The sequence below is a fragment of the Mustela putorius genome, unplaced genomic scaffold (genome assembly GCF_011764305.1).
Source record: "Mustela putorius furo isolate JIRA1106 unplaced genomic scaffold, ASM1176430v1.1 tig00000083_pilon_pilon_pilon, whole genome shotgun sequence".
NCBI lineage: Eukaryota > Metazoa > Chordata > Mammalia > Carnivora > Mustelidae > Mustela > Mustela putorius.
In genome coordinates this window covers 11,378,455-11,404,138 of record NW_025421273.1, presented here as the reverse complement: position 1 = coordinate 11,404,138, position 25,684 = coordinate 11,378,455, and the positions used below count along the sequence as shown (strand labels likewise).

General features: G+C 52.5%; 1 protein-coding gene and 1 long non-coding RNA gene across 3 annotated transcripts; one reads left to right on the top strand and one right to left on the bottom strand.

Annotated features, from left to right (window-relative positions):
- Positions 1 to 191: 191 nt before the first annotated feature.
- On the bottom strand, positions 192 to 1,785 carry LOC123390643. Its single transcript, XR_006605183.1, has 2 exons — positions 1,498 to 1,785; positions 192 to 1,264 (listed from the first exon to the last, which is right to left on the bottom strand). It is a non-coding gene; the product is annotated as an uncharacterized LOC123390643 (long non-coding RNA).
- A 68-nt stretch (positions 1,786 to 1,853) lies between these two features.
- NELFA (negative elongation factor complex member A) lies at positions 1,854 to 25,285 on the top strand. 2 transcript variants are annotated; one of them, XM_004772281.3, is made up of 12 exons: positions 1,854 to 2,265; positions 3,068 to 3,174; positions 17,336 to 17,507; positions 18,866 to 19,027; positions 20,125 to 20,214; positions 21,697 to 21,827; positions 21,922 to 21,991; positions 22,302 to 22,390; positions 23,144 to 23,255; positions 23,937 to 24,214; positions 24,323 to 24,422; positions 24,550 to 25,285. In XM_004772281.3, exons 1-12 carry the CDS (start codon positions 1,869 to 1,871, stop codon positions 24,732 to 24,734), a joined length of 1,893 nt encoding a protein of 630 aa, XP_004772338.1. In that variant the 5' UTR covers positions 1,854 to 1,868; the 3' UTR covers positions 24,735 to 25,285. The 2 variants fall into 2 exon arrangements, with proteins under 2 accessions (XP_004772338.1, XP_004772339.1); XM_004772282.3 differs by lacking the exon at positions 3,068 to 3,174 and having other exon boundaries at positions 1,959 to 2,265.
- Positions 25,286 to 25,684: the final 399 nt, after the last annotated feature.

The following is a 25,684-nucleotide window of genomic DNA, read 5'->3' as shown; positions in this document are numbered from 1 at the left end:
CCAAAAGCAGATGCTTAACCGACTGAACCCCCCCAGGCACCCCTAAGATTTTACTTTTTTAAGTAATCTCTACTCCCAATGTGGGGCTCAAACTCACAACCCTGAGATCAAGAGTCATGTGCTCCACCGACTGAGCCATTTAGACCCCCCTGAGGTAAGAGATGTTGTAAAAGATAAAGTAGTAAAATGAATACAATAAAAGGAAGTTTAATTTTTAATAATGCGATGTTTGACACCAAGCTTGTACGATTCCTGAAAATTTAACAGTTGGGTCTTATAAGCCTATACAAGCCAGTCACAGCACACGGCTGGGGGGTGGGTAAGGAGTGCAGTCCCCTAGAGAACCTTTTGGCAGCCCTTTGTAACAGTACCTGGATGCCCTTTGGTCAATACCTCCACTCCCAGAAAGGCAGCTCCCAGACCCTCGCACATCGTCTTGGAGGGACTCCTAGGAGGGTTGTCTGTAGGGTGGGTCTCTGGAAGCAGTGTAAGGGTTTAATGCTAGGGGAATGGATACAAGATCTGGCATAATCTCCTCTCTGCCCATTGAAGGCACATATATACACAACATTTAAGTTTTGTCAATGATACATCAGTAGGTATCCCGAACACACCAGAGTGGGTTGGGGGTGGTGCCTGGGGAGAGAGGTGAGCTAGATCTGATCTGAGGGGATTGGACTGCAGACCTCTCCACTGCCCAGGTGCAGAAGGGTGAGGCAGTGGGTGCATCCCCCCTTCCTCCCCATAGTGGTCTTGAACTGGAAAGATGGAGCCTATGGGTGTGAAGGGAGTAGGTCCGAAGGGGCGATTTGGACGCCGGCGATCTTGGAGACGATGGGGGAGGGGCACAAGTATGTGTTGGGGCGGGGAGGTGAGGACCTGGGAAGGGGGTACCGTCCTGAGGCACCGAGGTGCTCCCTAGGCAGGTCGCCCTTGCTCCTGCTCACAGCGACCTCCTGCAACCTCCCCTTCTCCGACAGATGCCCCAGTCCTGCCAGGCCATGGTAGACCAGTACCCACTCCTCCCAGTTTGTGACCATAACCAGAGCACCTCCTGGTCCACGGAGACCTCCCGAAGCAGGCGAGGTGGCGGGCCTATTAGGAAGCAGAGGGTTGGCCACGGCGGGGAGTAACCCCCGCAGGCAAAGGGATCCTGACTCCGTGCTGGGATTTCCTTGATCATTCCCAAAGTGGAATCCTGGCATGGGGAAACCGCCCCCACTCCGCTGGGAAGGCAGGGCTCATTCTCCCGCACTCCGGGCATCTGCAAAGGGAAGGTCCAAGTCTGGCAGGCTGCCCGCACAGCGACTCCGTCCTCTCCCCGGGCAGCTGCGGGCACCAGCAAACACAGCGGCACCGGGGACCGGAGTCCAGCCAAGCCCCCGCCGCCCAGCGGCCTCTGCGCACCAGCCTCACTACCGTACACCGCCCACTCCCTCTGGGCCGCAGAGCCCACTCAGGCCTTTGGGACGGCAGCGAGCACAGGGCACCCCTCACCCGAGGGCATGCGAGCGCCCCGGGCAGCCCCCGGCGGACCGTCCTACGCGTCCTGTGGCCCTTGGAGACCTTCCTTCGGCACGGCCAGCGCGCAGGCTGCTCCTTCAGCAGGGGGGGCGAGGAGGCCTGGGCCGTGCGCCTGCGACCCTGCCTGGGAGCCCGCCTCCGGGCCACATTGGACGCCTGGTCCGCACCGGGACCAGACAGCGCGGGCTACCGGACCGGCGTCTCGCGGCAAGGGCCAACCCCGCTAGCGCTCTCCGCCTCGAAGCCGCGTCCCCCGACCACGCGCACTTCCGCCACAGGCGCGCGACGCCCCTCTCCTGACGTCATCTCACCCGGCCGCCGAAGAGCAGGCCGCGGGCGCCGCCATGCTGCATTACGGCGACCCGCGAGCCCTCCTCGGCGCCGCCGCGGACCGCCTCGCCGAGGCCCCGCCCCCAGGAGACGTCACCGCGGCCGCCCCGCGGGCGCCGCCATGTTGGGGGTCCTCGCCGCGGCCGCGTAGGTGTCTTCATAAGATGCCGGCTCGGCGGCGCCCGGCTTTCTCCCCCCAAAATGGCGTCCATGCGGGAGAGCGACACGGGCCTGTGGCTGCACAACAAGCTGGGGGCCACGGACGAGCTGTGGGCGCCGCCCAGCATCGCGTCCCTGCTCACCGCCGCGGTCATCGACAACATCCGTCTCTGCTTCCACGGCCTCTCCTCGGCCGTGAAGCTCAAGCTGCTGCTCGGGACGCTGCACCTCCCGCGCCGCACCGTGGACGAGGTGAGGCGAACGGCGGTGGGAACGCGGGGCCGCCCTTTCCAGGGACCCTAGACCCGGGCCCTGCCCCCTTCTCTCCGACTTTCCCTCTTACCCCTTCCAGCCCTCCCCCGGACCTTCACGGTCACCGAGAACCCCGCGACCCTCACGCCCCACTTCGTACGGACCCTCATTCCCGCCCCGAGACCCTCGTCCCCGACCCTCACGCCCCCCTGCCCACGGACGCTCATTCCCGCCCCGAGACCCTCATGCCCGACTCTCAAGCCCCCCTGCCCACGGACCTTCACCGCCCCCTGGCCCACGGACCCTCGTTCCCGCCCCGGGACCCTCGTGCCAGACCCTCACGCCCCCCTGGCTCACGGACCCTCGTCCCCGACCCTCACGCCCCCTGCCCACGGACCCTCATTCGGGCCGCGGGACCCTCGTTCCTCGACCCTCACGCCTCCCCCTCTCTCCCGCCCTGGTCAGGCCTGTCTCCCGACCGCCGGCCCCACAGGCCCCGGCCTCCCGGCCCCGGGGGTGCTGGAGGGGAGGAGCTGGAGCCCACCGGCTGGGAGGGGAGGTTGGGAAACCGCCGGAGGACGTGGGGTCCCCCCGCAACCGGGATCCGGGCCGCGGAGGGCGGCGGGCTCCGGGTTCTGTCCCGGGCACCTCACGAACAGCCGCTCGTTCAGGGCGCTTGTTCACAAATCTTAGGGTTCTTCCCGCGTACGGGTGCTCCACGTCGCTCAAGGGCGTGGGTGTGAGACTGGTCTTGTTTTTCCGAAACGGCACGCTGTGTCGGTTTTCGCGCGACGTGAACTAGGTTTCAAAACACCGAAGCTGGCGCCGGCTAACGTGGTGCCGCTGCGGTTGTCGGAGGACGCGGCTGCGGTCTGTACCTTCGTGGCTGCGGGTGGAGCCGGCGCACAGGTGCGGGGCTGGCGGGGCTGGCGGGGCTGGCGGGGAGGTGCCTGCTGCGCGCGTGCCCGAGGTGCGCGTTCACGCCGCGGCTTTGGCTCCGGGTGCCGCCTGTCCTGTCCTAGGGACACGGTGGCTTGTGGACTCGCATTAGGGAGTTAGTAAGCACGTACTTGTCTGGGGTTGTGGGATCACGGCACTGTGCCTGGTGTTTTCCAAAGGGGCCCTCCCCCACACTTGCCCGCCTGCTGGGTGCCTGAAGGTGTTTGGTGGGGTTCTCTTGTTCTTTCTCAGAGTAACTGCACCATTTTAAGATTTATTTATTTTTTTAAAAGATTTTTATCTATTTATTTGACAGAGAAAGAGACAGCGAGAGAGGGAACACAAGCAGGGGGAGTGAGAGATGGAAAAGGAGGCCTCCCACCAAGCAGGGAGCCTGATGCGGGGCTCCATCCCTCCTGGGATCATGACCTGAGCCCAAGGCAGACTGTTAACAACTGAGCCACTTTTTAAAAGATTTACTTACTTCTTAGGAGCAAGCACGTGAGGAGGGGAAGGGGTAGAGGAGAAACAGGCTCCCCGCTAAGCAGGAGGCCCCTCTTGGGACTCCACCACAGGACCCTCAGATCAGGATTGGAGCAAAACCAAGAGTTGGTGGCACCTAGGTGCCCCTGCATTTTTTTAAGTTTAGAATTAATGAACATACAATGTTATGTTACCTTCAGGCATGCAACATAATGATAATGGGGCTTGCATGTATTGCCTATGATCAGTGCCTATGAACTGCTGTCTACCATACATGCAGAAATTTTTTTCCCTTGGCACGAGAACTTTCAAGACTTACTGCCTTTTTTTTTTTCTTTGAGTTTTTGTTTATTTGACAGAGAGAGACACAGCAAGAGAGGGAGCACAAGCAGGGGGAACCTGCACAAGCAGAGCAGGGAACCTGATTCGAGGCTCAATCCCAGGACCCTGGGATCATGACCTGAGCTGAAGGCAGACATTTAACGACTGAGCCACCCAGGTGCCCCAAGACTTACTTTCTTAGCAACTTTCAAATACGCAGTACAGTATTAAGTACTTTATCCACATTGGTTGATTTTGATTTGTATCTGCTTTAATAGTAATATGGCTGAGCACCCTTTCGTGTATTTATTCACTGATCTTCTTTTTCTGTGAGCTACCTCTTCATATGTTTTGTGGGGTTTTTTTCTGACAGTTTTTTTTCTTTTTTTTTCTTTTTAAAAACATAAACACATATATCTATATAGATATAAACGTCAGTTGGCAGTCCTTTTTCAGTTATATATTTTATAGTGATTGTTAGTTTTAAGCCTCACGCAGGTTTTTTCACAGAACCTTTGGAGGTGCAGATGCTCTCAGCTGGGACCAGCTGCTGGCAGTCTTGCCTTCTATGACGGGACTGAGCTTGTCTTGTTGAGGCCTAATGGGAGGGCGTTTCTGCTGTCTTGTTGGAGCAGCTCTGTTCACCTTTCACATTCTTCAGGCCGCCTGGCCTTGATCATTGTATGAAGCTGGGAGTCCAGTTTCCTTTTCCACGTGGATGTCCAGTTAGTCCAGCCCCATTTATTGAAACTGCTGTCACTTCTCTGGGTCTGTGCCTGGGCTCTGCTGGGTTCCTTCAGGCTCTCATGTCACTGTGCAGATAACCCACTAAGTCCTGTTGCTGCCACTGTATACTGAAGTCTGGGCAGCTCACAGCAGCCCCTCCCCCACTTCATTCTTCAGGAGTGTCTTTGGCTGTTCTGAGTTGTTTCTACTTGTGTATATATTTAACTTTCACTTCTCAGGTTACACATACATAATGTTGGGATTTTCATTTAGACTGAGTTGAATTTATACTGCATTCTGGGGTGAAATCATCTTAATATTGTATCTGATAATTTATGAATATGGGCATACCTCTCTATTTAGTTTTCCTTTAATATTTGTTATAAAGTTTTATGATTTTCTTGATAGAGGTCTTCCATTTTCTGTTAGATGCATTATTAGATATTTCACATTTTCATGCTGTAAATGGTATCTGTTCAAATTTAATTTTTTAGATGAATCTGTAGAATAGCTTACTAATTGCACTAATTTTTCTGTTGACTATTTTTCTGTGTACTTACTAATATCTTTCCCATTATTTTTTTTTCCAAGATTTTATTTATTTATTTGACAGAGAGAGAGAGAGATCACAAGTAGGCAGAGAGGCTGGCAGAGAGAGGTGGGGGGAAGCAGGCTGCCCGTCGAGAAGAGAGCCAGAGCCGGATGCAGGGCTCAATCCCAGGACCCTGAGATCATGACCTGAGCGGAAGGCAGAGACCTAACCTGCTGAGCCGCCCAGGCGCCCCCTACTTTTTTTATTTATTATTTTTTAAAATTTTTAAAAGATTTTATTTGTTTGAGAGAGAGACAGTGAGAGACAGCATGAGCCAGGAGAAGATCAGAGGGAGATGCAGACTCCCCATGGATCTGGGAGCCTGATGTGGGTCTCATCCCAGGACTCCAGGATCATGACCTGAGCTGAAGGCAGTTGCTTAACCAACTGAGCCATGCAGGTGCCCCTGCCCCCTACTTTTTATTTCTTTTTCTTGCTTTACACTGCACTCACCAGGACCCCTCCAATATGTTGTCTTTTTTCTGATTGCACAATGAGAACTTTGACTATTTTGATGATAAATATTATGTTTACTATTATTTTTGGTAGATAGATTTATCTGGTTAAGGAAATGCTCTTCTATTTCTAGATTTTTTTATGCATTATTTTTTAATCTTTTTCTTTTTTTTAGATTTTTTTTTTTTAATTCATTTGACACTTTGACACAGAGAGCACGAACAGAGGGAGTGGCAGGGTAGAGGGAGAAGCAGACTCCCTGCAGAGAGGGGAGCCAGACTTGGGATTCCATCCTACAACCAGGGAATTGTAACCTGAGCTGAAGGCAGACACTTCACCGACTGAGCCACCCAGGTGCCCGCCTCCTAAATTTTTTTTTAATCATGAATTTTTATAATCATGAATGAGTTTTCTTAAGAGTTCTATTGAGATATAATTTCACTCATTTGAAATGTGTTTTTTAATATGTTCAGAGTTGTGTAACCATCATCTTAGTCAATTTTAGAACATTTTCATCAGCCCCCAAATAAGCTGTCTCCCCCCTCCACCTCTATCCCCACCTTCCCCAGCCTGAGGTGACCACTGATCTGCTTTCTGTGTCTGAGGATTTATCTATTTTGGACATTTCGTGTGAATGGAATCATACAATATGTGGTCCTTGTGACTGGCTTCTTTGACTTAGTGTAATACTTTTGGGGTTCACTGATGTAGTCTGTTTCTACTTATTTTTTATAACTGACTTATCCTCCACTGCATTGATAGACCACATTTTATTCCTCAAGTATTTGTCAGTTAATAGATATTTGGGTTGTATACACTTTTTGACTCTTACGAATACTGCTGCTGTGAAAGTTCACGAGAAGTGTGTATAGACCTGTATTTCAACACTGGGTTTTGGTTCTCAGGCATAGGCCTCAGGGAAGAACAGCTTGGCTTGTGTTACTACTGTCTTGAGGTCTTGCCACCTGTCTTCCACGGTGGCTTTAGCTTCTTCACAGCTGATACCAGCAGCGATGTTTGAGTTTTCTGGTTTCTCCCATCTTTCCCGTCCTTTGTTATCCTGTCTTTTTGATGTAGCCATCCTAGTAGTATGAACATGAATGGGTTTTGAGTTTTAACAAATGGTTAAAATATCCCTTGATGCGTAATTCCCCATATTTATAGAATAGCATTAATTGTAAACCAACTTTACATCCTTGAGGTATAAACTTAATTTAGTCATTTTATTTTAATACTTACTTGAGAGAGAGTGTGTGTGAGCACACTTGTGAGAGAGGGTGGGAGGGGCAGAGGGAGAGACAGTTTGAAGCCAACTCTATGCTGAGTGTGGAGCCCAACGTGGGACTTGATCCCAAGACCCCAAGATCATGACCTGAGCTGAAACTAAGAATCAGAGCCTCAATAAGCTGTGCCACCTAGGTGCCCCCAATGTAGCCATTTTATTTTGTTGGATTATGTTGTCTTGATAGTTTGTGTAGGAATTTTGTATTTATGTTCATAGGTGAGATTTACCTCTACTTTTACTTTTTTTTTTTTAAGATTTCTTTGTTTTAGAGAGAGAGAGAGCATGACCGGGAGGGGCAAAGAGGAGGAGAGAATCTCTCAGCACAGAGTCCATTGTGGGGGTTCATTTTGTGACCGTGAGATCATGATCTGAGCCGAAACCAGGAGTAGGGTGCTTAACTGACTGTGCCACCGAGGTGCCCCTCTGATTTTACTTTTCCATATTGTCTTGTTAGATTTTTGGTATGAAGTTATGCTACCCTTATACAAGGGATTGTAGTGTATCTTCTGTTTTCCTTTTCTTTGGAAAGTTTAATAATCAAATTATTACTTCCTAAATGTTTGGTAGAATTTAGTAATAAAACCATATGGGGAACCTGGATTTTCTCTGTGGGAGGATTTTTGAGTTTTGATTTTTGGTTTTATAGTCTTTTTTTTTTTTTTTAAGATTTAGTTATTTGACAGAGAGAGACAGCAAGAAAGGGAACACAAGCAGGAGGAGTGGGAGAGGGAGCTCTCCAATTTCCTGGGATCATGACCTGAACCGAAGGCAGACACTTAACGACTGAGCCACCCGGGTTTTATAGTCTTCTTTATTTATTTATTTTTTAAAAAATATTTATTTATTTATTTATTTGACAGAGAGATCACAAGTAGGCAGAGAGGCAGGCAGAGAGAGAGAGATGGAAGCCAGATCCCTGCCGAGCAGGGAGACTAATGCGGGGCTCCATCCTAGGACCCTGAGATCATGACCTGAGCTGAAGGCAGAGTCTTAATCCACTGAGCCATGCAGGTGCCCCTATAGTCTTCTTAAGGAAAAGTCAAATGTTACATATTTTTTTAAAGGATCAGCCATTTCTACTAAAACTTCAAATTTATTAGTGTAAAGTGGTTAATATCTCTTTATTTTTTTAATATGAGAAGCATATGCAGTAATCTTCCCTTTTTCATTTTTCCCTCATTTTTCTTTTTCTTGATTCATCTAACCAGATATTTTCAATTTTCTAAGACTTCAAAGTACCAACTTTTGGCTTTATTGATATTCTGTGTAATGTTATGTATTGTTTCCTGTTTCACTACTTTTTTGGACTTTCATTTTTTTCTTCTACTTTCTTTTTTATTTTGTTCTTTTTTAATCTTTTAGGTTGGATGCAGGCCTCATTTTTCAGCTTTTTTTTCCCTAAAATATATGTGTAAAGCCATACATTTTCTTCTAATCCCGACATTAGCTGTATCCCGCAAGTTTTGATAAATAGCATTTTCATTAGTAAGTCACAGTATTTCCTAATTTCTATTATGATATATTCACTGATCCTGCGTGGTTTAGAATTGTTTCTTAGTTTCTGTACATTGGAGAGGGAGAGATTTTAGTTACATTTTTGTGAGTGAATTCTAGCTGTATTGAGTGCTTGTCAGAGAATACAGTCTACATTTCTTTAGTTGTTTGAAATTTAAGATTTGCTTAATGGTGAAATAGTCAGTTTTTATAAACATTGTGATTAAACTTGAGAAGCATGTTTATTCTCTAGTTTTGAGGTCCACTACCCAAAATACGTTTATTAGGTCAGTTTGTTTATTGTATTGTATAGGTCTACTATAGTCTTACTAATTTTTAAAAAATTGTTTTACTGATTAGAGAGGGGGTGTGTTGATTTCTATTATGATACAGGTTTGTCTATTCCTTCTTACAGTTTTATCAACTTTTGCTTTATGTATTTTGAGCCTATGTTATTAGGTACATGCAAATTTAGAATTGGCTTTTATTAAAAGGAATTGGCTCACATGATTATGGAATCAAAGAAGTCCTGGGATCTGCTGCCAGCATGCTTGAGACCCGGAGAGCTGGTGTACAGTGCTAGTCAGAAAGCCAACAAGCTGGAGACCCAAGAAGAGCCAGTGTTCCTTCCAAGTCTGAAGACTGGGAAAGACCAGTGTTCCATCTCAGTCAAGCTGGAGTTCTATCTTCAGTGGACTCAATGAGGCCTACCCACATTAGGAAGGGCAGTCGGTTTTACTGAGTCTACCAACTCAAATGTTAGTCTCATCCAGAAACTTCTCATCCAGACATGCTTAGAACTCCAATTTGAGCAGATGTCTGAGCACCCCTGGCCCAGTCAGATTAGCCATCCTGGACAGCAGCTGCTTGTGTTTCTTAATGGAATCCTGAAACCAGTTTACTTGTTTGTGACGTTTCTGTTCCTCTCAAAAGCTAAGTAAACAACAGTTCTTAGCTAATACCTAGGAGGAGGAAGAGAGATTAGAATGGTCCATTGCTTTGGTTTATTTTGTGAGGGGTCCAGAAGTTGGTTAAGGCTACTGCTCTCTAAGTATTTTTATCCAGTTAGGGGAACAAGAATGATGTCTTGAGGGTGCCTGGGTGGCTCAGTGGGTTAAAGCCTCTGCCTTCAGCTCAGGTCATGACCTCAGGGTCCTGGGATCGAGTCCCGCATTGAGCTCTCTGCTCAGCAGGTAGCCTGCTTCCTTCTCTCTCTCTCTCTCTGCCTGCCTCTCTGCCTACTTGTAAAATAAATAAAATATTAAAAAAAAAAGAAAAAGAATGATGTCTTGAAAATGGAGGCTAATGGTTTCAGGAGACAATGTACACGAGGTATTTTGCTAACTGCAAAGTGTCATAAAATGTAAATAGTGACTTGAGGTTTGGGCTGTTTTTGAAAGGGCATTAGGAAATAAGAAATGCTGGTACTATGGGGCGCCTGGGTGGCTCAGTGGGTTAAAGCCTCTGCCTTCGGCTCAGGTCATGATCCCAGGGTCCTGGGATCGAGCCCCGCATCGGGCTCTCTGCTCAGCAGGGAGCCTGCTTCCTCCTCTCTCTCTGCCTGCCTCTCTGCCTGCTTGTGATCTCTCTCTGTCAAATAAATAAATAAAATCTTTAAAAAAAAAAAAAAAGAAATGCTGGTACTAGATAAAACCAGCGATCACTTTGGTCTAAGACATTGACATTGGCACCAGTGGAAGTTCCAGGGAGAGCAGAGATGGCTGGGAAGTACTATTTATTATGCAGAATTAACCAACTCTTGAGAGGACCACGGGCAGTCCTAAGAATGCCAGTGCTCAGGAACTGGGAAGCTACAGACTCCTCCCCAGGATTCTCAGAAAGATAAGGCCAGCTGCAAGGTGGACCAGAAGGGGTTTATCCCAAGGCTGCACTGCCCCTGGGCAGGTCGCCGTAGTATGTCCTTTACTCACTGCATCTGTCTTCATCCCGGAGAAACCACTGTCCAAATATCTGGAGATGTTGGAAATATCTCCATGAGAATGAAATGTTCCACTTCTACTCCGAGGATCTGTCACTTGGACACAGAAACAGCCTCACTTTCCAAGCCGGGGGCAGAGGGTCAGACAGGAGTGTGTGAACATGACATCCACGCCTCTCACATGTGTGGTTTTCAAGGATTAAACTCATGTCCATGTCACAGTTCTGACACAGACTTTGTGACACACAGACTCACCGCTTCGTTGACATTTAACCTAAACTCTGCTGCCATGGTGTGCCCCCCTCCCCCATCCAGCACCTCTCTTGTTTCTTTTCTGCCTGTGGGGTGCAGCTCTGTCCCCACAGCGAGCAGGAGTCCCTCGCAAGGTTGTAGCCTTACCCCTGATGGCCTCAGATCGTCAGCCCAGGACACTGGGTCTCTCTGTAGTCTTGCACTTTCCTATGGCATGTTTTGGTGGGCTTTTTGAAATTACAGGCATCTTCCATCTGTTCTAGAAAATCTCAGTAATTATCCCTTCACATATTGCCTTTACTTCCCTTAGTTTTTTTCCCTTATTCTCTGCTTCTCCAAGGAGGTGCATATGGGACTCCCCTCTGTCTTCTGACCCATATGTCTCCTCTCCATAGCTTCTAGTGGTTTCCTTTCTTTGTTATGGTCTGCATAGTGTCTGACTTAGCATCCCATCCCTTCCTTCATCTGCCATTAAACTGTTTATTGACTCCCTTTTCCTTCCTATAGAGTCTGTCAAATAAAGAAGTAAAATCTTGTGGCACTCTTACCCCACATCCTGCTCCCACGTGTCTGCAGGCACAAACCATTCTATTCTCTTTATTTGTTTTAAAAAGATGTCATTTATTTGAGAGAGAGCGTGCATGTACAGGCAGCGGGTGGCAGAGACAGAGGGAGAAGCAGAGTGAGGAGAGAGGGAATGAACACAAGCAGGGGAAGTGGTTGGCAGAGGGAAACGTAGACTCCCTGTTGAGCAAGGAGCCCCATGTGAGACTCGATCCCAGGACCCTGGGATCATGACAGCACCTAAAGGCAGCAGCTCTTAACTGACTAAGCCACCCAGGTATCCCAGCTCATAACTTTTTTTTTTTTTTACTTCTTTATTTTACAGAGATCACAAGTAGGCAGAGAAGCAGGCAGAGAGAGAGGGAGAAGCAGGCTCCCTGCCAAGCAGAGAGCCCGATGCGGGCTAGATCCCAGGACCATGAGACCACGACCTGAGCCGAAGGCAGAGGCTTAACTCACTGAGCCACCCAGGAGCCCCATAACTTTTTTTTTTCTTAAGTTTATTTAAGTAATCTCTATATCCAGCCTGGGGCTCGAACTCCTGATCCCAAGATCAAGAGCCAAGAGCCACGTGCTCCGACGGAGCCAGCCGGGAGCCCCTGTAGTTCTTTGTTGAGTATGCTGCCTCTGTGTAGACATGCTTTAAAAACAGGTCTCTCCTTGTGTGGACTGTCGTGCCCAGGGAGACATGCAGGAGAGGGTGGCTTGGTGCTAGGTGTAAGTATCACTTCCTTTTTTTTTTCTTTTTTTTTTTTTTTTTAAGATTTATCTATTTATTTGAAAGAGAGCACATGGAGAGGGAAAGAGAGACTCTCAAGGGGACTCCCCGCTGAGCACAGAACCTGCTGCGGGGCTGGATCTCACAACCCTGAGATCATCACCTGAGCTGACACGAATTGGACCGACAGTTAAACGACTGTGCACCTTTCCTGGCACCCCCACCCTCCGCCGTGTGTTTCACTTCTAAAGAAAGCCGCTGGCTGCTCTCCAGGGTGGCGGTCCCATGTCACCTTCCCTCCAGCTGCTGTCTTCTACATCTGACAGAGTCTGTCCTCTAAGGCACTCTCCTAGTTTGTGTTTCCATAGTCACTAGTGACACTGAGCGTCTTTTGTCAGTCTCGCATTGCAAATCTTTGGTAAAGTACCTGTTCCCATCTTTCAGAGCATATTGCTTTTAATTGATAGAAATTATATTGTCTTATGTACTTCAGTCAGAGTTTTTAAACAAAACATTATTTTTAAGATTCATCCTTGTTGCTCTTCATCTCCTCCAGGAGTTGGCAAACTGGCCGTGACCTGTTCGTAAGGTGTGTGAGCTAAGAACGCTTGCATGTTAGTAACAGGGTTGCTCAAAGTTGTGTCATTCTGGTTCTTTGGGGGTTTTGTTTTTGTTTTTGTTTTTTTGACGTGGCCCACAAGCCCTGAAGTGGTCACTGTCAGGTCCTTCACAGAGAGCTGGGCAGACTCAGCCCGCTGGGCCCCCATGCTTGGTGTCCCTGTGCACAGCCCCCTCCAGCTCAGGGTGACAGCTGCCTCCAGGCTGGGTATGACTAGCAGTGCCACTCCTTCCCCGTGGGCCACTGCGAGGATTTCTGTGGAATCTGTGCCCAGGGGTGGACATGTTGGGTCATAGGACATATTTGCTTCAGTGGTGAGATTGTCTTGTCCACACCCCCACCTGCAGTGCCTGATGACACTTCCTTCCCCCTCTTTTTTCTCCTTCCCTCCACTTTTCTGTTTTTGTGGATCAGATGTTTGAAAAGTGCTGCCTTGTGTTCATTTGAGGCAGCCGTCCCTGTGTTCACTGCCTTCTCAAATTTATGCCCTGTCCATTGCCTGTTAATAGCAAATGCCTTTGGGTCATCTGGGTGGCTCAGTCAGTGAAGCGTCTGCCTTTGGCTCAAGTCATGATCCCAGGGTCCTGGGATTGAGCCCCGCTTTGGGTTCTCTGCTCAGTGGGGAGCCTATTTCCCCCTCTGCATACTGCCTCCTGGCTTGTGTTCTGTCTCTCTCTCTGTCAAATAAATAAACAAAATCTTAAAATAGTATCTGTCTCTGTTTCCATTGGGGTTGCCATCTTGTTGATTTGGAGGGACTCTGTATTTGGGATGGTAAACACTGCTGGTTTTGAACAAACACCACAGATTACATCTGCCATTCTGTTACCTGTCTGTCAATTTTTTCATTTGCCCTTTGCTGAACAGACATCTTTCATTTTAACACACAGTAATAAATTTTTGATTTATGGTTTGTGCTTTTGAAGTTTTAAGAAGTCATTAGATGTGCCTCTTTGATTTCTTTTCACTTTGTAGCCCTCCCAATCATTGATGGGTCCGTCATGCATCAGAAGTGCACCTTCAGACATGCTGTGAGATTGGAAGCCAGTTTTGTTTTCCTCTGAGTCTGGGGTCTGTCCCCAGCCATGCGCTTAAATGCAGGCCAACTCTTTCTCGTAGATTGGGGGAGGGGTGTGTGTGCACACACGCACGTGTGTACAAATGTGCACACGCATGCGTGAGGGCATGTGATGTTCCAGTAGCCCGTGCCAAGTTGCCCTCTTGGCAAGAACTGGAAGCTCCTTACTTCATCAGGCATCTGTTTCCCCGCAGAAGCCCCGTGAAAGCCTACCATTAGAATGTGGCTGAAGGGAGGGTTCTTGTCGAAGATTTTAATCTAAAAGTGTCCTAGACTGCTGTTATAAAATATTGTCAGCTGGATGGTTTTTTTTTTTTTTTAAAAGATTCTATTTATTTATTTGACAGACAGAGATCACAAGTAGGCAGAGAGGCAGGCAGAGAGAGAGAGAGGAGGAAGCGGACTCCCTGCTGAGCAGAGAGCCCGATGTGGGACTCGATCCCAGGACCCCGAGATCATGACCTGAGCCGAAGGCAGCGGCTTAACCCACTGAGCCACCCAGGCGCCCATGTCAGCTGGATGGTTTAAACAGCAGACATTTATTTTCTTAGAATTCAGATGCTGGGAAGTGCAAAGTTTAGGTGCTGGCTGATTAAGTGTCTCGTGTCTGTGTGCTCACAGGATCCCTCTTCTCCGTGGGCACCACCTCCGCTGTGGACGTCCTGCCCTCAGGACCTTTTCACCTCCCACTCCCACTCCCACCTCATGGGGGTTAGAGTCTTAGCTTCTAGATTGAGGGGGACACACACTCAGGTTGTAACAGTAGTCTTTCTGGTTTTAACCTCCCTGCCTTTTTTCTTTTTTCTTTCTTTTTTTAAACATTTTTATAAAATCTCATCCATTTGGGGGCACTTGGGTGGTTCAGTGGATTAAAGCCTCTGTCTTCAGCTTGGGTCGAGATCCCAGGATCTTGGGATCGAGCCCTGCATCAGGCTCTCTGCTCAGCAGATAGCCTGGTTCCCCCTCTCTCTGCCTGCTTCTCTGTCTACTTGTGATCTCTGTCCATCAAATAAATAAATAAAATTTAAAAAAAATATATTGGGACGCCTGGGTGGCTCAGTAGGTTAAGTGACTGCCTTTGGCTCAGGTCAAGATCCAGGAGTCCCGGGATCGAGTCCCTCATTGGGCTCCCTGCTTAGCAGGAAGTCTGCTTCTCCCTCTGACCCTCCCACTTCTCATGCTCTCTCTCTCTCTCAAATAAATAAATAAAATCTTAAAAATAACAACAACAAAAAAATCTTGGGGCACCAGGGTGGCCCAGTGGGTTAAGCCTCTGTTTTCAGCTCAGGTCATGATCTCAGGGTCCTGGGATCAAGCCCCTCATTGGGCTCTCTGCTCAGCAGGGAGCCTGCTTCCCACCCCACCCCCCCGCCTGCCTCTCTGCCTCTCTGCCAAATAAATAAAAATCTTTAAAAAAAAATTTTTTTTTTTAAATCTCATCCATTTGGTCTCCTGGTTGTTGTACTAGTTTGCTGGGGCTGCTGGAACAGAGTATCACAAACTAAGTAGCCTAGGACAACCGAAACACTCTGTCACAAGGCTCTGGGTGGTCTCTTCTAACCTGCTGTGGCTTCCACTGGTGTTTGGCAGCTGGTGGGGGCACTGCTCACCTTGTCTTTCTTCCATGAGTGTCTGGTTCTGTGTCCAGATTTCCCTTCTTGGTAAGGACACTGGTCATGGTGGATAGGACCTATCCCAACAGCTTCATTGTAACTGGACCACCTGGAAAGGCCCTATTTCTGAACACAGTCTTGTTATGAGGTTCTGGCATATCTTTTTGGAGGAGTACAGTTCAGCTGAGAACACTAGGCTTTCATGAACACATAGGCTTTTCATGGGTTCTCTGTTCATCTCGTGCTCACTTGAGAGCACTTTGAGACCAGGTCTTCTTTTGCTTGTGTCTGTCCCTGAAGCCCCACCTCACTTGGCTCTCCGGAGAGACTCGGGGTCTCTAGGAAGGGTAGATTATTAGAGGGGTCAAGTCTGCTGTGCATCTCGTTTTGGGAGGCTTCCATATTGAGAGCGCCGAATCCTAACCACTAAACCACCAGGGAGCGTCGAGCCTTCCATATTGAGACGCATGTGGTGGCCTTGTTCTTTCCGCTCCCCCACGCAATCTGCCGTAGCTGGCTGGTCTCCAGGCTCGTCTCCTTGAGGAAGCGCCAGCCTGGCTTCCGGGGCCACAGGCCCAGCTGTGTGTCCAGAGGGCTCCAGTCTCCTGGCCTCTGGGCCAGCGTTGACCGTCTCCCATGTTTTTGATCCTGGTCTCCCTGGGAGGTGTGGACATCACCTTTGTGGCCTCTCCCCTCCTGGTGTTGTCATCTGCGAGTGTGGGTGCTCAGGACTTTGCTCACACAGTGTGTTTCCTGTTCTCAGTGCTTTGGGGCTGATCACTGATGGGGGAGCCCACCATCTTACTGAGCCATTGCAGACACATTTAGATAGGAGTGATCGTCTTATATATAACTTCAGTTGCCTGAGATGTTCTTATGCTAAAGAAAAGAGGGAAGGTGGTGGATGGGGCCATTATCTCTAACAAAAAGCCCCCCACCACAAATGTTAAAAAATAAATGTTTACAGTTTTTGCCATGAAAAGAACATATTTCTGCATCTTTCAAGAGATGGTCTTTTAGAACCCCTTTGCTGGTGCCCAGTCCTGTGTGTGGTTGACAGGGGGCGCCCAGTGTCAGAATCAAACACGTAGGAGCTTTGACCTGGGTGAGGGTGCCAGGAGGCTTCTGCCCTGGTGGGTGGGACCGAAGGTGTGTTTGGGTTAGGGGACTCCATCAGGCCAGGAGTGTCAAGTCTCAATGAGTCTCACGTCTGAGGGATGGAAAGGAGCTCCATCAGGGCCTCCGCCCTGGCCATTCCAGGGGCCAGCACAAATGCAGGGGTGGGAGCCAGGCAGCAGGAGCCCCATGCCGCCTTCTGCCCCTTCTTGGGCCCTCGGCCTGCTGAGCATAGCGAGGCTGCCTGCGTCCATACTGCTCCATCGGGACTGGGGGCTGGTCTTCCCATCACCATGGTGCCCCACCAGCAGGTCTCCTAAGCAGGGGTGTTGGTGGCCTGGTGGAGGTTCTGGGTAATGTGTGCTCAAGGGAGGCACGTGCTTGTCTTTGGACAGCATTCCATTCTCCTGCTCTGCGGGCAGATGAGGAGCCTGGATGCCACTGGGAGCCACCTCGGAGGCTGCGGGGAGAGGCAGCCGCCCCAGGGCCCAGTGCACGGGCAGCAGTGCAGGCGGGCATCGTGCCCTGGCAGAGGCAGTGGCCGCCCGGGTCAGGGGGAGGGCCGTGGGGTGGAGGGCACAGAGGAGGGCGAGCCCACAGGCCCCCGCAAGGATGGGACGAGTGTGGAGGCCATTGCTATAGAGCGTGGACACTGTTTTATGCCCACAGAAGCTACAGCAGGGTGCAAGCAATGCCCCTCTGTTTAAAAACAAAGGTGCATGCACACTGGCTTCTGCCCAGCTCTGTCCTGCAGTCCTGAGCAAGGGCACTGGCACGTGTCAGTTGCGGGGGTGGGGGAGTCCCGGGAGGGGCGGGCAGGGGTGGCATCTCTTGGGGGGCCCCCCTCAGGACTACCGTCTCTCCTTTCTCGGCAGATGAGGGGCGCCCTGGCAGAGATTATCCAGCTGGCTACCCTGGACTCGGACCCCTGGGTTCTCATGGTAGCTGACATCCTGAAGTCCTTTCCCGACACAGGCTCGCTTAACCTTGACCTCGAAGAGCAGAATCCCAACGTTCAAGACATTTTAGGAGAACTTAGAGAAAAGGGTATGTGTGTGTGTGTGTTTTCTGCTGGGAGACAGGGAGACAGGTCTTCCTTTAAACCTCTTTGCTGAAGTGAATTCGGCATCTGGAGTGTTGCATTGTGTGCTTGCCTACCATGTACATGGTCCACCCTAGACGCTGGCCCCCAGCTTCGTACCAGGACAGAGTCTTTGCGAAACAAGCGTGGGGCAGTCTGCAGGCTGCTGCTCACCATGCTTGCCGTATCTGAGATCCGTGACCACTTTCATGGTCACGCGCGCTCTCTCCCTGCTCAGCTCCTTAAGGCCATGGGCTCTGCCCCTTCAGGTCGCAACTCCAGAGCCTAGATCATTCCCTGGCACAGAGTAGATGCTCAGAAACATGTGGTGAAGATATTACCAGTTCACTTGTTCTCAACGGGAGCGGAAACCATTTAGGAAATACTGGCCAACGGTCAGGACTGTAGCGGAAGTGGCAGGCTGGTCCTCCCCTGGTTCCTCTCCTTGAGAGAGCTGGATATGGTGTGCCCTTAGAAATGGGACTCGTGCTACTGCAAGGCCAGTGGCCGGCCCACCCCCTGCAGGTGGGCCCAACACCTCCTCTCCCCTCCAAAGTGACCGCTCTGTCAGTTTTGATTTCAATGGCCCACACACCCCATGGATGCTGCAGGAGCACCAGGAAGCCAGCCCCACAGGTCTCTGTCCCAGTGCTTAGCTTGCCCAGGGTGCAGGTGAGGTCCGTGTCTACTTGGTGACTTCTCTGGGTGGGAAGGGCTCCTGTGTCTTCAGCTCCTGGTGGGGGGCGCTCCTTGGCCCCTGGGGGGCCTGGTCCTACAGGGAGTACCATGAGGGGATGGGTGTGCAGGAAGAGTGGGGGCTGGGTTCAGGCTCCTTCCCCCAGGGTTTCTCCTGAGCTCTGACTGCTGGGTGAGCACCCAGAGCCAGTAGCTGCCTGGGTGCTGCTTCTGAGGGCCCAGCTTCAGCAGGGGCGGGGGAGGCTGCTGGCTGGGACCATAGCACACTTTCCCTTCCTACTGCTAGGGGTGTGTCCTGGTACTTCCAGTGCCCTCGAGACGCTCACAGCACCCTCCAGAAATGGTCGTGCTGCTGAGGGGCAGGTAGGGCCAGGCTGGGCCGGGCCAGTTGGGCCATGCATCTGACCCCTACTTGCACTGGCGGCCTTGACTGCTGGGTGACGGGGTGGGGTGGAGCCTCCGGGGAGTCCGCGCCCTTGTTTTCTGTTTTGAAAAGCAAGCGGAAGATCCAGGACCATAAACAGGAGACTGCACGTGGGTTCACATTTTCACGTGAGCCGTGTGCCAGCTGTGGCACGTGGGAGGGGATGCGGCTGCTAATACGTCATGTTGGTTCTGGAACGAGCAGTGAACGAGTGTGAGGCGTCCGCCATGCTGCCCCTGGAGTGCCGGTACCTGAACAAAAGCGCCCTGACCACCCTCGCTGGGCCTCTCACGCCCCCGGTGAAACACTTCCAGTTGAAGAGGAAGCCGAAGAGCGCCACGCTGAGGGCAGAGCTGCTGCAGAAATGTGAGTGCCCCCGCCCTTGGAGGGACCCACTGGCTCAGTTCACACAGTGTCCTCCTCAGGGCTTGCTTGCTGGAGCTCCTCCAGGCCCGACGACGCCCAAACTGTGCAAGACGGCTGCCCACGCAAAGTGCAGCGTTTAGTGTTTTTTTGGGAAATTTATTTATTGCTCTGCTAAACTGTGTTCTAAAGTCTGCTTTAGAAACTTGGGGATTTTTGGGTTAAAGCGTCTGTAGTCTTTGTTACAAAATGAAACCTACAAACCGCGCCACGTGGGCAGCGGGAAAGGTGGCCTCTTGAGGGCCTTTGGAAAGGCTGGGCCTCCCTCATTTCTGGAGTTGCAGGTGATGCCCCTTTGGCCTTAGAGATGTTTGGCCATTTTACTTAATGTTTCCTCAACTAGCAGCGTATAAAATGTGTGTTGACGATATTTGCTAGAAAAAAAGGCAAGAAAATGGATTCTTTCAGCCAAATTGCAAAACAGATTTCAGTTCACTTTTCTTCTGAGCAGTCAGGGACTTGGTATTAACCATGTACATAAATGCCCCGACTGCCAAGAACCCGGTGTCCTGGGTCCAGGGCTGCTCTGTGGCCTCACAGAGCCAGCAGGGCGTGGCAAGGGTTCAGGCCCCAGTGCTCCCCTACGACCCACACCCACCACTGGCCCTGGCCTCGCATTTCACCTTCCCCTACCCCGCCAAGCCATCTCAGGAAAGTCTCGTTTCCTTCCTCGTGTTCACGCATCTGTGAGGAGAAACAGTACGCCTTACCCGGTGACTACCAGTGAGGACGCCCCGCTGTACCCATAGGGCCTCCTTCCACCCGTTGGGGAGACAGAAGGCCCCTCCCAGGCCCTTGGGAGTGCAAGTCTTTCTGCCCCTGGCTCTACTTCCTTGCAGTAGGGTTTTCTCAGCAGAAAACAGGACATTGGAAGTGGGGTGGGGCTGCTTGGGGAATGCGGGAATGCTTGCTTAGGAAGAGAAAGCCCTATGTTTGTAGGAACTCTTCCAGATCTGACTTCTTTGGGAGGTGGAGTTACGGGGGCATCATGCCTCCGCAGTCAAGGGCACGGGCCTGATCTAACGCAACTCTCCTTACAGCCACTGAGACAGCCCAGCAGCTGAAGAGGAGCGCAGGGGTGCCCTTCCATGCCAAAGGCCGGGGCCTGCTCCGGAAGATGGACACCACAAGTAAGGCGGCGCTGCACCCCCGTTGCTTGTCAGAAGGGGCTTGACCTCAGAGACATGCTCTCTTCCTGTCGCAGTGGCACTTAAGTGTCGAGATCTGTGTGGACCCTGAAGGTGCCCTGAGGCATGGTGGTGACAGGACACAGGAGATGAGAGCACTCAGGCTTGAGTTAAGGTTTCCTGTTTGCAGAAGGACCTGGAAGGTTACGTGTGAACATGCCAAGAGCAGCCAGACTAGAATTTGAGGGAATTGCTGGCTTCTGGCTTGCTCCAGCAAGCACAGCGCTGCTCTGTGTGGGGGCGGGGGGAGGGCCTGCAGGTGGAGAATGAAGTGCCCAGGGTAGCAGGTGTCCCTAAGGCGTGTTCTTGGGCTGCACCTCCCTCCTCTGGGGTAGAAACAGCCCTGCACACAAGTGGAATAGATGTTATGAGGAGAAAACCAGTTGCCCAGGGGCTTGGCCCCCAGAAGGCACTGGACAGAAAACCCAAAAGGCAAGAGGGCACAATGGCCATTTTCCCAGCCTAGGACCGACCGGACAGCTGGGAAGCTGGGTCACCTGAGAACAAAATGGCTGTGCATTTTGTGCTCCTGTGCACAAAATGTTGTGCACCTGTTGGAGCCCAAACGGACGCCTCAGGGCTTGGGTCCCCTTCTGTAGGCCCCACTCCAGTGAGGTATCCTGAGGCCAGTGGCATGGTCACTATGCCTTTGACACAGCATCCAGTTCAAGGTCGAGCATGCTTCTCTGGTCCTGCTCATGGTGCTGGGAGGGGGCCACGTGTCCCCTGGTCCTGCGTCATGGTGTGAGATCTGGGCGTGGGTCTGGAGGCAGGAGTGGGGAGGCGCCAGATGCCCAGGGACGGGGACAGGCCCTGTTCCGGAGGCACCATCACTGTGTGTCAGGCGACTTTGTTGTGATAGACTGGGGACCAGACCCAGGGGGAGGGTGGGGCACTGGGGGTCTAGCCGAGAACAGGTCTGATCGCCAAGAGGTGCAGGAAGGAAGCTAGGCTGAAAGTCCGATCTGTCTGGGCTGTTGAAAGGCTCGGCGTGTTCGGGCGGATGGCTGGAGGGGTGACAGCTTTGTTTCTGTTGGTGGTTTTGGCAGAAATGCCTAGATGTCATCACTTCCTGTGGCCTGGCTCTTTGACTCAACACCTGAGTGCTTGAGTACCTGGAGGGGAAGCCTTCACTCCCTAAGGCCCGGGGTCGCGGGTGCCCTGTGGGGTCACCTCCACCCACCCTCAGAGACATAGCCAGTCCGTGGGAATTGGGGTCACACCTGCTGAGCATCTGACAGGCTCGCGGGGAGTGAGGAATGCACCAGGCCGGTGAAGTAGGCAGCCAAGCACCTCCCTCCTATACAGTGTGCAGGTTTTTGTAGAAAAGGGTGGAGATGACAGGAGATAAGCCAGCTCCCAGAGTCCAGCCTGCAGGGCAGCCCCAGCCCAGGCAGCCACTGACTGGTGCTGTCCTCTCCACAGCCCCACTCAAAGGCATCCCGAAGCAGGCACCCTTCCGAAGCCCCACCACCCCCAGTGTCTTCAGCCCTGCCGGGAACCGGACCCCCATCCCACCTTCGAGGACTCCTCTGCGGAAGGAGAGGGGCGTGAAGGTGGGCACTTCCCCATGGGCCTCCATGGCCTCACCAGAGTGGCCCAGCATCCCTCCAGTGGCCGTTAAGGGCGGGCTTCTGTCTGTCTTGGCAGCTGCTCGACATCTCTGAGCTAGATATGGTGGGTGCCGGCCGGGAGGCGAAGAGGAGGAGGAAGACGCTGGGTATGGACACGGGGCTCCCTGCGGGGTCTGGGCGGATTGGGGCCACGCCTCCCAACTGGTCCCACTTTGGTTTCTCCCGGAGGCCAGAGTTCCTCGTATCCCTGGCGGCTTGTACAGCTCACCAAGGTTGACCGTAACCAGGGTGCCATGACCACACCTGGTACCCGTGTCGCAAATGGGCTTCCTGCGTTCTTTTCCCAGAGCCTGGGTGTGAAACGCATGCTAGGCCTGCACCCCAAGGGCCTGTTAGGCTGGCTCGCAGGGTGCTGTGCCGGTGGGGACACTGGCAAGGACTCTGCTTTGTTGACAGATGCGGAGGTGGTGGAAAAGCCAGCCAAGGAGGAGACCATCGTGGAGAACGCCACCCCAGATTATGCAGCTGGCCTGGTGTCCACACAGGTGGGGCTGCAGCACCCTCCCCAGCTGCCCACCTGTCTCCTGGCTCCTCCCACGGCCACCATGTGTGCTTCCTTTTGTTCCAGTGGTTCCCCATACCACCTGCCCCATGTGGAATGTATGTGTGTGCGGGTGAGGGTGCAGGAGGGCGCGCTGGCCAGAGGCCCTGACGTGAGCATCACAGGAAGGCTGAGTGCATGCACACTGCGTGTGCTCTCTGGGGGGCTCCTTGGCGAGTCTCCTCACTGCTGTGCCTTGGTTTCCCCTCTGCCTGCTGGGGAGGGCAGTGCTGGCCTTGCAGGTGTGAGGGCGGGCGGGCGCTGGCCGTTAAGCCTGTGTGTGGGGCGTGAGGCCTGCCTGCCATGGTGGAGATCAGTGGCCAAACACAGCCTGCCGCCTGGAGTCTCGTCCACACAGACTGTACGCGTGCAGCTCGTGGGTTCAGGGCCACAGGCAGGGGCTGGAGAAAGGCCCCGAGGCCAGGGTGGCTTCTGGGTAATGGCTTAGTTTCTTCCTGTTGGGAGGCTGTTTTCTCATTTCGTACAACAAGGGAGTCTTCCCTCTATCATTTGCTTTTCTGGTAAGAAGAGACCTCGAACGACCTCTCCTCAGAGGCAGCTGGTTTGGGAAGCTCCCTAAGCCACAGGGGGGCAGCCCAGGCTTGAGGAGAGTGGAATCCGTGGTCCTGCCGCAGGGTTGGGAGTGGAGGTTCACGGTGGAGCCAGTCCAGGAACGACTGTAGACTCTGTGTTCCAGAAACTTGGGTCTTTGAACAGCGAGCCTGCGCTGCCCTCCACAAGCTACCTGCCTGCCACACCCAGCGCAGTCCCGGCCTCGTCCTACGTCCCCAGCTCTGAGACCCCGGCAGGTGAGCTCCCCACTGGGGTGCCCCCCCATGACTCGGATGGGACACAGCAGCTGGCATGGGGCTTCCAGAACATCCATGCTGTGTCCTCCTCGAGCTGTTGCTGGTGCTGACCTGCCAGCATGAGTTTCTGGGAATGAACTCAAAGTTCCCACCTGCTCTACCCTTGCTGGGGGCACACAGGTGGTGGCCTCTGTGCACACAGCACAGCAGGAGCTTTCTGCTGGGGGTGGGGTCAGGGAGGCCTGGCTGACTGCCTCAGGGCCCAGGGGTCCTCTCCTGGTCCCAGGATTTCAGAAGTAAAGGTGGACCCAGGGTAATGGCCTCAACTCTGGAGCTCCTGCTCTGCTGGGCTTGGCTTGGCCTGCCAGGAGTGTGTACTGGGAGCACAAGTAGCCAGAGAGGCCACAGGGTCCAGCAGGCTCTTGGGACCCGAGGCATCGGCCTGCCTATCTTCCCAGGACCTGTACATCTCCCCGTGCCGGTCTGGAAAGCCAGAGCCCTTTGGCTCCAAGGTGGGGGTCTATGGCTTCCACTGTGGGGACCTGGAGCCGAGGTCTCAGGGTGAGCAGGGTCAAGCAGTTGGGGCCGGGGAGGTGGAAAAGAATCTGACCCCCTTCCCAAGGTGAGGGGGGACCCTGGCTCTGTCTGCCGGCTCTCCAGCATACTTCACTCTACTCGCAGCACCGTCCTCTCGGGAAGCAGGTCTGCAGGCCAGCCGGCCGCCTGAGGAGCCCAGCACTCCCAGCCCCGCGCTGCCAGCACAGTTCAAGCAGAGGGCCCCCATGTACAACAGCGGCCCGAGCCCTGCTGCCTCTGCGCCTTCAACGCCCACCTCCCCCCTGACGCCCACCACACCCCCAGCTGTCACCCCGGCCGCCCAGACACCTTCAGTGGCCATGGTGGCCCCACAGACCCAGCCCCCTGCCCAGCAGCAGCCCAAAAAGAACCTGTCCCTCACGGTACGTGTGCTCTAGGTGCTGGGCAAGAGTCACTGGGAAGGTGGTGTGGGTGCGGGTGAGGGTGCCGGGAGTGCCCACGGACCCACAGCCCTCTCTCCCTGCTCGCAGAGGGAGCAGATGTTCGCCGCACAGGAGATGTTCAAAACAGCCAACAAAGTCACGCGGCCTGAGAAGGCCCTCATCCTGGGCTTCATGGCTGGCTCCCGAGGTGGGTGGGCGCGGCTGGCCCCATGGGGTGGGGGAGGAGGGACGAGGGCACTGTGGTGGGAGGGTGGACTCCCTCTCCCCCCACCCCGTGCCCCCCCACCCTGCCCAGCAGCCCCTGCCCTCCACAGAGAACCCATGCCAGGAGCAGGGCGACGTGATCCAGATCAAGCTGAGCGAGCACACGGAGGACCTGCCCAAGTCAGACGGCCAGGGGAGCACCACAATGCTGGTGGACACCGTGTTCGAGATGAACTACGCCACGGGCCAGTGGACACGCTTCAAGAAGTACAAGCCCATGGCCAACGTGTCGTAGAGGCCCCCCGCACACCCACCTTCATCGTGGGGCTCTGAGGGACGGCCGGCAACTACTGCCAAGCCCCAGCCCATGGAAGCTTTTAGGTTCATTTCTTGGGGGTGTTGTGGACTTGTTTTTTAAATTTTAATATGGGTTACCTTTTGTGTGATTTCAGATACTTTTTTGGATTCAATATTACATTTTTGAATGTTAAAGTTAACCAAAAAAGTTATAACTTCCTAATTTTAGCAACAGCTCTGCCTGTTAGACTTTTATCTTTTTTTTTTTTTTTTTCTTAAATTCCATGGACCATGAGGGAGGGCTCTTCCTTGCTAGCGTGATGCTCTCTCTGCCCCGCAAGGTTGAGGTGACCAAAGTGAAGCCCAGTGTAGTTGAGAATGGGGTGGGGACGGCCTGCCACGTACCCAGAGCAGGGGATGCCGGGCCACACGCGCTACGTGCAGGTTTTGTATTTGTCTTTTGTACGGTTGTGAGCATTGAGACCAGTCTTCTGGTTCCTGTTTTCATTGTACAATCTGAGTAATTAAAGTATAGCTTTTCTAAAGAAAGCCCCGCGCCATGTTTCAGGCCAGCTTGTTCTCCCTGCTCCAGGGCTGCAGCCTGCTCGGGGTGGAGGTTGGCAGGGGGGAGGGGGCAGCAGGATGGTCAACCCCCACCACCCACCAACACAGCCACAGCCAGAGGCTCTCTGTCGGATAAGACAGAGGGCCAGGAGCTGAGAAGAGTCAGCAGCTCCTCTCCTGACCGTGTCACCTTTGATGGGGATTTGTGGTAATTTATTTACCCCAAAAAAGGAGGGGGGCACTTTTCGAAAAGGAGAGCCCCGCTTATTGTGTCTGGTATTGGCTGTACCTCCGGAGACCCCATCAGCCTCTCCGTGGCAAGTTGAGAGCCAGATGGCAGTAGGAGGATAGGGGGCAGTGTCGGGGCTGTGCCAGATGCTAAAG

Bases quoted from the DNA above. Each gene is read 5' to 3' on its own strand.
- NELFA (XM_004772281.3), top strand. From the start codon at position 1,869: ATGCTGCATTACGGCGACCCGCGAGCCCTCCTCGGCGCCGCCGCGGAC. The intron at 21,828-21,921 runs GTGGGCACTTCC...CTGTCTTGGCAG, and splicing joins GGAAGGAGAGGGGCGTGAAG to CTGCTCGACATCTCTGAGCT. The intron at 22,391-23,143 runs GTGGGGCTGCAG...TCTGTGTTCCAG, and splicing joins CTGGCCTGGTGTCCACACAG to AAACTTGGGTCTTTGAACAG.